The sequence below is a fragment of the Aquarana catesbeiana genome, linkage group LG10, assembly GCF_042186555.1.
Source record: "Aquarana catesbeiana isolate 2022-GZ linkage group LG10, ASM4218655v1, whole genome shotgun sequence".
In the NCBI taxonomy this organism is placed as follows: domain Eukaryota; kingdom Metazoa; phylum Chordata; class Amphibia; order Anura; family Ranidae; genus Aquarana; species Aquarana catesbeiana.
Window position 1 is genome coordinate 206,458,376 of NC_133333.1, and position 10,237 is coordinate 206,468,612.

The 10,237-nt window shown below is 44.1% G+C and overlaps 1 protein-coding gene across 1 annotated transcript; it reads left to right on the forward strand.

The window, feature by feature from the left end:
- The first annotated feature begins 5,631 nt into the window (after positions 1-5,631).
- LOC141111157 (nicotinamide N-methyltransferase-like) lies at positions 5,632-9,651 on the forward strand. Its single transcript, XM_073603202.1, has 3 exons — positions 5,632-5,782; positions 6,696-6,903; positions 9,234-9,651. The coding sequence occupies exons 1-3, from the start codon at positions 5,632-5,634 to the stop codon at positions 9,649-9,651; spliced, it is 777 nt and encodes a 258-aa protein (XP_073459303.1).
- Positions 9,652-10,237: the final 586 nt, after the last annotated feature.

The following is a 10,237-nucleotide window of genomic DNA, read 5'->3' on the forward strand; positions in this document are numbered from 1 at the left end:
CAAGTCCGGTGTGTGTATGGATGGCGGTTCCTCGGCCCAGGTGATCGTAGGTGGAGGGGTAAGTTGTTTATTCATATGCATATGGCAGCAGTGTTTATGTGTTGTTGTACCTCTTTGTGTTCTCCTGCATCACTGGTGTCCTAGTCGGCGCTGACGCTCCCTGTGTTCCAGCAGCTGCTCTCTCTATTGCTTCCGGGTACCGGTGTGCACTCTGCGTATGCGCGGACCCGATACGAAGTCGAGGCTTGGTTCGCGCATGCACGCGAGCATCTCGCGTCTGACGTCGGCGATGACGTCACGGGCGCCACTTTTAAAAGCTGTGGAAAGCTTACAGAGCCCCGGGAATGATCGTGGGGGATACGGCGACTTCCCGGGGCAACTATCTTGGCGGTTCAAGGTAAGACAATCTCTTTTGCCTGGGGGTTGAGGTCTGTTGTCAGCCAGCTGATGTGTGAATCTGTTTCTGCAGTTTCCTATTGTGTTGACACCATGGACTCCTCACTGCCCCCTAGTGGCCAGCCCGCTTGTAGCAGGTATGTTTGCAGTTATGCTTTTCTACCTGTACAAGGATTGAAAGTAGGATTTTAGGACACTAGCTGATTTCTTTCTCTATCTTTTCTGTGCTTCTTTCCTCACAGCCCTCCTAGGTCTGATCCACACCGTAGTTCCCATAAAGGAAGTGGATCATCAAAATCACACCACCGGCAATCTTCCTCCAGGTCTAGCCATCATAGATCTCCTTCCAGATCTGAACAGCCCAATAAAGATCCTTCTCACCCCCCTTCATCTCACTCTAGCAAGAGATCAGGAAAATCATGCTGGGGGTGCAGTATGCCTGTTCTAACAGACAAGTGTCTCTGTGATCACTGCTTCTCTAAAGCTGCAGATGAGAGGGATGGTGCAGACCAGCATTTAGAATCTATGGTGAGACGGGTTGTGAAGGAATCTCTACAGGAAAGAGAGGCTCAACAGCCCCGTGATTCCCCATCAGACCCATTATGCCCTCCAGTGGGAGAAGGTTCTGTGCATGAGACATGGGAGTCTTCCCAGCCAAGTCACCCTTCTGCTCCTGTTTCAGACAGCGAATCGGATCTGGAAGATCCTGGCGTGGGGTTTGAGTATGCTCTAGTCCCTTCTTTGGTGAAGGCAGTAAAAGAAGCCCTGAAGTGGGAAGATCCAGTTACTTCCCCCCCCAAAACAGAGAAAGTTTTTCAAGCAGCTCAATAAGGAGCGTCAGTATTTTCCTTTTCTCTCTGAGCTGGGCGATGTCATTTCTGAGGAATGGAGCAAGATGGACAAGAAAAGTTCCATGCAGTCAAAGGTCTTGAAACTATATCCTTTTAAGGAAGAGGAAGTAAAGCACCTTGAGTCAGCTCCATTAGTGGATGCAGCACTGATGAGACTAGCAAGATATGTAACGCTTCCCTTAGAAGATGCTGTATCTTTTAAAGATCCTTTGGAAAGACGAATTGATTCAGATTTAAAAAGGGTCTACCTGATGTCAAGAATGGCATATAAGCCAGTACTTGTGATAACTGCAGTCTTCAAAGCTTTGGAATCTTGGTCTGATAATGTGGATGAGTTCTTTAGAGGTATCTCTACTGAAAGAGCGAAGGATTCTCCTATCCAGGAGATCAGGCTGGCATCAGCCTTTCTTGGGGAGGCCTTTATTGATGTCATCCGCCTGATGTCCTGGGTTATGTTGGCGGCTGTTTCGGCACGTCCGTGTTTGGCGGATCCAGCTTCCAAGCAAGCTTGGTGCCGAATTCCATTTGAAGGTTCTTCATTGTTCGGCAGCAAGCTTGATAGTGCCATAACCTGGGCCACAGGTGGGAAGTCTGGTTTCCTCCCTCAAGACAGACGTCTACAAAATCAGAAACGTAGCTGGCCTAGAAGACAAAACTCTGATCACTCTAGGGAAGCGCGCAGCTACAGACCTGGTCGAGAGTTTTCAAGGTCCGGAAATCCAGGCAGTCCTCTTTTAAGAAACCGGCAAAAGGGGGTTCCGCTGGCAACCAGGACTCCACTAAGTCCTTTTGGGATTGGGCCCGCTCAGGCATGCCAAGTGGGGGCTCGTCTTCCCCACTTCGGGCATGTCCGGGCGGCCTCAATCCGGGATTATTGGACCATCAAGATGGTCTCCTCCGGTCACAAGTGGGTCTTCAACAATACCCCAAGACTCAGATTTGTTCCCACATCTCTTCCAGGTGCAGAAGAGAAAAAGCAGGTCCTGTTAACCTACATGAATTGTTTATTGGATCAAGGCGCAGCCGTCCCTGTTCCAGAAAACGAACGAGGCAAAGGCATGTATTCTCCTCTGTTCATGATACAGAAGAAAAACGGTACATGGAGGCCAGTAATAGACTTAACCCATCTCAAAATGGAATCTTTACTTACGATTCAACAATCAGTACATCTGGGGGATTGGATGATTTCAATCGATCTAAAAGATGCGTACTTTCATGTGCCAGTGGCAACAGATTTCCAACAATTCCTCCGCTTTGCAGTAGGCAATCAGCATCTGCAGTTCACATGTCTACCCTTCGGCCTAACAACGTCACCTCGGGTTTTCTCCAAGGTCCTCTTGTCTGTTGTGGCTCTACTTCGCATCAAGGGGGTTCGTCTCCACCACTATTTAGACGACCTACTTCTCCTAGCTCAGAACAAAGATCAACTTTTAGAGCACAAGTGCTTAGTCATCTCCACCCTGCAGGAATTCGGGTGGCTTCTGAATTTAGAGAAGAGCCATCTAGAGCCAACTCAATCCCTGGTGTTTCTAGGGGCTCTCTTCAACACATTGGAAGGCACCATCTCCCTTCCAGAGGAGAAGATTGGAGTGATTCGAGACAGAATACACACAGCCCTTGCGTCATCTCACCTCTCCGCTCTCCAATGCCTGAACGTAATTGGCACGATGACAGCCACCATTCCTATGGTGAAGTGGGCCCAATGGCATACACGACCCTTCCAAAATGGGATTCTTCCAGACAAGTCCAGCGCATACACCTTACTCCAACCATGAGAACGTCTCTCCTTTGGTGGCTTCAAGGGAAAAATATGCGCAATCACCATTCAATCATTCCCATCTCATGGGTCACATTAACATCGGATGCCAGCAATCGGGGTTGGGGCGCTCACTGCCTTTCAGAAGTGGCTCAAGGCCGATGGATTGTCCCTGCTCAAAGGATTGTCTCCAACATTCTGGAGCTGAGAGCTGCCTTTCAGGCACTCCTGTCATTTCGCCATCTAATAGAGGGCTCATCAGTAATGCTAAGGTTGGACAATACAACCGCGGTGGCTTACATAAAGAAGCAAGGTGGAACTCGCAGCTGGTCTCTATTACAGGAAGTGGAGCCGATAATAAGCTGGGCTCAGAAGTATTTGTCCAACATCTCGGCAGTTTACATTCCGGGGATTCAGAATGTACAGGCGGACTTCCTCTCACAGGTTCAAATGGACAACAACGAGTGGTCTCTCCACAGAGCGGTGTTCGAGTGGCTTCTGACCCTGGGAGTACTTCCAGAGGTCGATCTGTTTGCTTCCCCATGCAATCACAAAATGCCCAGATACTATTCAAGATTCAGAGACCCTCAGGCATATGGAATAGATGCTCTCTCAGATCAATGGAAGTTTCAGAAGGCTTATGCCTTCCCTCCGGTACCGGTGATTCTTCAATTTCTCCGGAGGTTCAGAACAGAGAAGGTGGAGATCATTGCAGTGATTCCTTTCTGGCCCAACAGGCCGTGGTTTCCTCTGTTATCGCTCCTGAGTTATCAAGACCCAGTTCTCCTACCTCTCATACGGGGTCTACTGTCTCAAGGCACGATGTTACACCCATGCCCATCCTGCCTACACCTCAGGGTGTGGTTCTTGAGAGGGAAAGGCTTGAATCTCTAGGTTGTCCTGAAGAAGCTATTCCAACTCTTCTTAGTGCCCTGAGGGGATTTACTAATAGGGTATACGAATGTATATGGTCTAAATTCACTGATCATATGTCTTCCAGATCAAATCCTTGTAACTCTCCAGCAGTACAGGATATTCTAAGTTTTCTACAATCAGGGCTGGACCTGTCCTTAGCAGTCAGCTCAATAAGAGTTCAAGTTTCAGCCATCTCGGCCTTCACAGGAGTATCTTGGGCAAATCACACATTAGTTTGTCAATTCTTTAAAGGGGCTATTAGGCTTAAACCTCAAAGAAGACCTAGGTTTCCCAAATGGGACCTCCCTATTGTCTTGGATTTTCTCTCCAATCTCGGATCAGATCCTGACAAACCTCTTTCCATGAGAGACCTCACGCTCAAGACCACCTTCTTAGTTGCTGTGACTTCGGCTAAAAGAGTGTCGGAGATTAGAAATCTAGGTTCAGAAGAACCTTTTCTGACCTTCTTTCCAGACAGGGTAGTGTTGATTCCCATGCTAGGGTCAAACCCTAAAGTGACCTCAGTCTTTCATGAAAATCAAGAGATTGTACTTCCTACTTTCAGAACAACGGATAATCTGGATGTTCATCCACTTGATGTAGGCCACACTCTAAAACAATATCTGGAGGTCACGGCTCCATTCAGACAAACAGAATTTCTTTTTGTTCTTCTCCATGGTAAAAACAATTTCTTCTTGGATTGTGCAGACCATTCAAAGGGCATACAAGGCAAAGGGCTTGGCTCCTCCAGAGGCAGTGACAGCTCATTCGACCAGGAGTATCTCAACCTCGTGGGCAGCTTCTCGGCATGTCGCGCCTGAAATCATTTGCAAAGCGGCTTCTTGGTCTTCTATTAACACATTTGTTTCTCATTACTGTGTTGAACCTGCTGCTCTGTCATCCATTAATTTTGGTTTACAAGTATTGTCGGTTGACAATGTAAAATAAATTTGGTTTCTTTGCTTAAACATTTTTGCCCACCCGGGTGTGTTTTGGTGAGTTATTTCCCACACGTATGCTGCCATGGAGCCTGTCAGGAAAATGGAAAATTTATATCAAATACTTACCGTAATTTTCCTTTCCTGATAGGCTCCATGGCAGCAGGAGTCCCTCCCAAATGTCTGGAGTAGGCTAGTTACGGAACATGGATAGCAGCCTAGAGCAAAGATTTATGGGAGAGGGGTCCTATTGGGTAGTTATGGAGGCGGAGCCTACCCACACATATGCTGCCATGGAGCATATCAGGAAAGGAAAATTACAGTAAGTATTTGATATAAATTTTCCATTTTATTGGACCTCCAAGGCCAAACTGTTTTAATGCATTTCTTAAAGCGGTATATACTGCTTTGTGAATGGAGCCCACTGTCTCCTTCTCCTTGTTTCTGTAGTCCAGGACTTGGCTACAAAAACAAAACACACAAGACAATTTGGACACAGAAAAAACTTCTGTTCTATACTTGAAATGTAGTATTTTGTTTGAGAGGATCAAATCTCTTCTACCCCCAAAACTAGCAAAAAAAAAAAAAGTTGGCCAATCACAATGCAGTCACCTGCATCATACCAAAGTATGATGACTTGAGTCACAATGTACAAATATTGGGTGACATTTAAACAAAGTCATATTAATATTTAAAAAAGTTGAATATATCCCACACATCAGGAGATAGAATACACACTGGAAGATTGCAGTAGTGAAGATAACAATATTACTGGATGGAGCCCGGCTCTCATAAACTCTACCATGTACACGGCTTCCACTCCCGGAATATGCTAGACATGTACTGTTCTGGTAAAGCAGAAATGCCCTTTACTCATGAGGCTTTATTGTACCCTATGGAGAAATTTCACAATGCATTTTCCTCAGGTAGGTAAAGCTCTTTTTGATAATAAATTCTTTGTGTATGAAGTATATATTAGGAGAAATTAAGCATAACTATTGATTTGCACAATGGTCTTATACAAGTGAAGGTCTGACTGAAACAGAGGGTGAAAGAATCATATAGTTAGATAAACCAGGTAAAGACAAAATAGAATTTCTGCTGATCCATTCCTTAGGAAAATCAAAAAGCCCTCTAGCGGCACACTGTCACTGCTGCCAGGGCTTCCATCTTCACACAATATTCTTTCTTGTTCATGGGCTGTGTCCGTTTGAATGGCCGAGCCGTGATGATGCACGCAGGAGTCGCGGTCTCAGCACAGAGCTCTGAATGGACAGCACTGCCCTTTCAGAGGGCAATGTGCATGCACCAGTGTCATCACTGGCTACTACTAAACTAAATATCTCTTAAACGGTGCACACTTAGGAGATATTTACTGTACATATAGGTAAGTCTTATAGGTCTGTAGGTATAAATCAAAAAGTGGACTTTACTACTGCTTTAACTTGCTGTTGGAGTATAAGAATATACTTTACATAGGGAGGTTGAACATTAGCAAGAGATCATACACCTAAATGTGTTAAAAGATCAATCATCTCCACTATAGGGAGTCCTGATTGTCTACCCCTGGCAGAGTCCCAGGCCATATGTGTGGAATGTTCCTTTAATGGGATCTTCCTGCCATAATTCTCTCTGGTTATGTACTCCTGGAAGTTTTAGCTGCCCCCACCCATCTCTGTGTGTTCTAACTCTTGCTAAAAAATATGCCCTCTTCTTGAACGGCCTATATTGATATTTAGATGTAACATAGTTGTGCTTTAAACGTCCTGAATTCAAATGCATTATATAGAGACTATTCCACAGCTCTCCTTGAAGGTTGTTTTGAATCTTTTACTGCAGGTGACTTTATGGGAGATGTGTTGATTGATATTAGTACTGGTCCCATCATACACCATCTCTATGCAGCGCTGAAATATTTCAGAAATATCATCCTTCTCAAGGCTTCTGATCACTGTATTGTAGAAGTGAAAAAATGGACAGACAACCGAACCGGAGCATTTGATTGGTCACACACTAGTACACGTGCTACAGAATTGGCAGGACAGAGGTGAAGTATCTGCCAGTTTTTTGTCCTAGTCAGGTTGATGAACTAGTAGCGATGGGAGGAGGACCAGACATACTTTTTAAAACATTTGTAATTTCATTTTTGTATTTAATTATTAATAATATTAATACTTATTTAATTACTGTATTTTTAATTAGTCTTTTCAACTTGTGAGGAGATTTGTAAATCAGGTGATAATATTAAGAGGGAAAAAGTTATGTTAACACTTTTGCGCCTAGGGTAAAACAAATGTAAATGCCTCAGCCCTATTTTGCAGTTTTAACAGTTAGTAAAGTTAGTAAAACCGTACATATCATCAATACTTTGTGCATCCAAGTGGATTATACCTTGTTTTTTTCAGGGCAAATTGGGCTTTCATTTGGTGGTAAATGGTAATGGATATCTCCTGATTTATTTATTTTTATTATCAAAGGAAAACTAGCCCAAAATAGTAAAAAAACACCCAAATTTTTAAATGTAATGGGGCGTACACACGGTCGGACTTTTCGTCTACAAAAGTCCAACGGACGCCGACGGACTAAAGCTGGCTGGTAATCCGATCGTGTGTGGGCTTCTCCGGACTTTCAGCAGACTTTTTCAGCCTCAAATCCGACGGACTTTAGATTTGAAACATGCTTCAAATCTTTACGTCGTAACTACGACGGACCCCGAAATCCGCTCGTCTGTGTGCTAGTCCGACGGACAAAAACCCATGCTAGGGCAGCTATTGGCTACTGGCTATGAACTTCCTTATTTTAGTCCGGTGTACGTCATCACATACGAATCCGTCGGACTTTTGTGTGGTCGTGTGTAGGCAAGTCCGTTCGTTAGAAAGTCTGCTGCAAGTCCGCCGAAAGTCCGCCGGAAGTCTGTCGGACAGGCTGTCGGACTTTTGTAGACGAAAAGTCCGACCGTGTGTACGCCCCATAAGTGTATATTTCTTGCTACTAACATAACTTACCACCAAAGAACTACCCAAAATAAATTCTCCTGCTCCTGATGATTCCAGCGATACCACATATGTATATTTTATTGTTGTTTGTACCCGTAGTACAGCCCAGAAACAATAGTGCGCATTTTGCTTTTTTTTTTTAATCCTACCTAAAACACACCGACACTAATGCCCCGTACACACGGTCGGACTTTGTTCGGACATTCCGACAACAAAATCCTGGGATTTTTTTCGACAGATGTTGGCTCAAACTTGTCTTGCATACACACGGTCACACAAAGTTGTCGGAAAATCCGATCGTTCTGAACGCAGTGACGTAAAACACATACGTTGGGACTATAAACGGGGCAGTGGCCAATAGCTTTCATCTCTTTATTTATTCTGAGCATGCGTGGCACTTTGTCCGTCGGATTTGTGTACACACGATCAGAATTTCCGACAACGGGTTTTGTTGTCGGAAAATTTTATATCCTGCTCTCAAACTTTGTGTGTCGGAAAATCCGATGGAAAATGTGTGATGGAGCCTACACACGGTCGGAATTTCCGACAACAAGGTCCTATCACACATTTTCCGTCGGAAAATCCGACTGTGTGTACGGGGCATAACTGACACTGATACTAATTAAAAAAAAATCCTGTCCAAAAAATACTGACCCTGGCCTTGATCCAAACACTAACCCTAGCACTGACCTACTAGATCAAACCTTGATCCAGGTATTTATGTAAATTTTGTTTTATTTTTTTTTTTTTTATCATTTTTTTTATTTTCGTCACATTTTTTTTTTCTATCTCTGCAAGGACAGAAAATGATACAATGTATCTCTCTTGTCCATTCACAGAGACAGAAAACATGGGGACGGGCTTCACAGTGACTAAACACTGATAGATAGCCAATTAGAGGCTATCACAGCGATCAGATGACTCAGAATTGGCCGTTCTGGGTCCTGATAGTCAGAACAGGACCCCAGTCTCTGTGCTGGGAGTGCGCCTTGCGATGCGCTTCCAGCATGAAGGGTGATATGCAAATAAGCGGAAAAAGCCCAGTCCAGTGGGCCGCATATTTGCATACAGTTGGTGTGAAGGGGTTAATAATGCAATAATACTCCACTAACACCAAATATAATACTGCTAGAAGAACCTTTTTTTGGGTATGCAGCATATGATCCCCAGCAAAAGAGGTAGAGGGTTAGTGGCTAGCTGTAAGTGCTTCATCTCTATGGTAAATGGTTGGAGTCGACACTCCTCTTCCACTGATATCTGAAAGTCTCTTCTACAGCTCAGAAATGTTAACAGTATTCAGCAGCTCAAACCCAATATACTCAATGCCTCTCATATTATCAGTTAAATGCTTTGTGACAGGGGATTTGCTTCTTCTTTCCAGTGACCAATGTGAGACGGAAATCGGACTCAGGGCGGCAATTAAACATGTTGTAAAATTCGACCTCCAGCAGGAAAATCTCACAGGCTCAGTTGGACTACCACAAGCCGACTGCCTTGTGTTCTGGTGTATTCTGGAAACCATCAGCAAAGATTTTGAAGAATTTGTGGGAAACTTCAGGAAATTCTCAAAGCTTCTCAAACCTGGCGGGTGCATTATGTATTATGGAGGTTTAAATTGCACATTCTTTATGGTTGGGGGAGAGAAGTTCAATGTTTGTAAGTATAATGAAAGTGACTTTAGAAGTATGCTTAGTAATGAGGGGTTTGTTATCACCCATTTGGAGGTTTCCCAAAGAAAGGCTGAGAGCGATCTGCTGGATTTTGATTCAGTTATGTTCTGTACAGCTTATAAAAAATAGAAGATTTAAGCCTCATTCGCACCATTGTGTTAGAAAGTGCACATGAATTTCATGAAAGAACATAGTTGCAGCGTACATATGATCGCACATTCCGACAACAAAATCCATGTTTTGTTTCCGACGGATGTTGGCTCAAACTTGTCTTGCATACACACGGTCACACAAAGTTGGTCGGAAATTGAACGTCAAGAACTCGGTGACATACAACACGTACGACGAGCCAAGAAAAAGAGCCAAGAAAGTTCAATAGCTAGTGCTGCTCTTCTGCTTGATTCCGAGCATGCGTGGCACTTTGTGCATCAGAATTGTGTACACACGATTGGAATTTACGACAACGGAATTTGTTGTCGGAAAATTTGAGAACCAAATCTCAAATTTTGAGCGACGGAAATTCCAATGAAGTCTGATGGAGCTTACACACTGTCGGAATTTCCAACAAAAGTCTCCCATCGAACATTTTCCGTCGGATAATCTGACCGTGTGTACGGGGCAAGTGTGTTTTTAGTGCAATTTTAATGTGTAACGTTAAAATGTAATACAAGGCAAAATGTGGATGGGAGCTTTGCGTGCGTTTTCCATGAATTTC

Bases quoted from the DNA above. Each gene is read 5' to 3' on its own strand.
- LOC141111157 (XM_073603202.1), top strand. From the start codon at position 5,632: ATGGAGCCCGGCTCTCATAAACTCTACCATGTACACGGCTTCCACTCC. The intron at 5,783-6,695 runs GTAGGTAAAGCT...CTTTTACTGCAG, and splicing joins TCACAATGCATTTTCCTCAG to GTGACTTTATGGGAGATGTG. The intron at 6,904-9,233 runs GTGAAGTATCTG...TCTTCTTTCCAG, and splicing joins ACAGAATTGGCAGGACAGAG to TGACCAATGTGAGACGGAAA.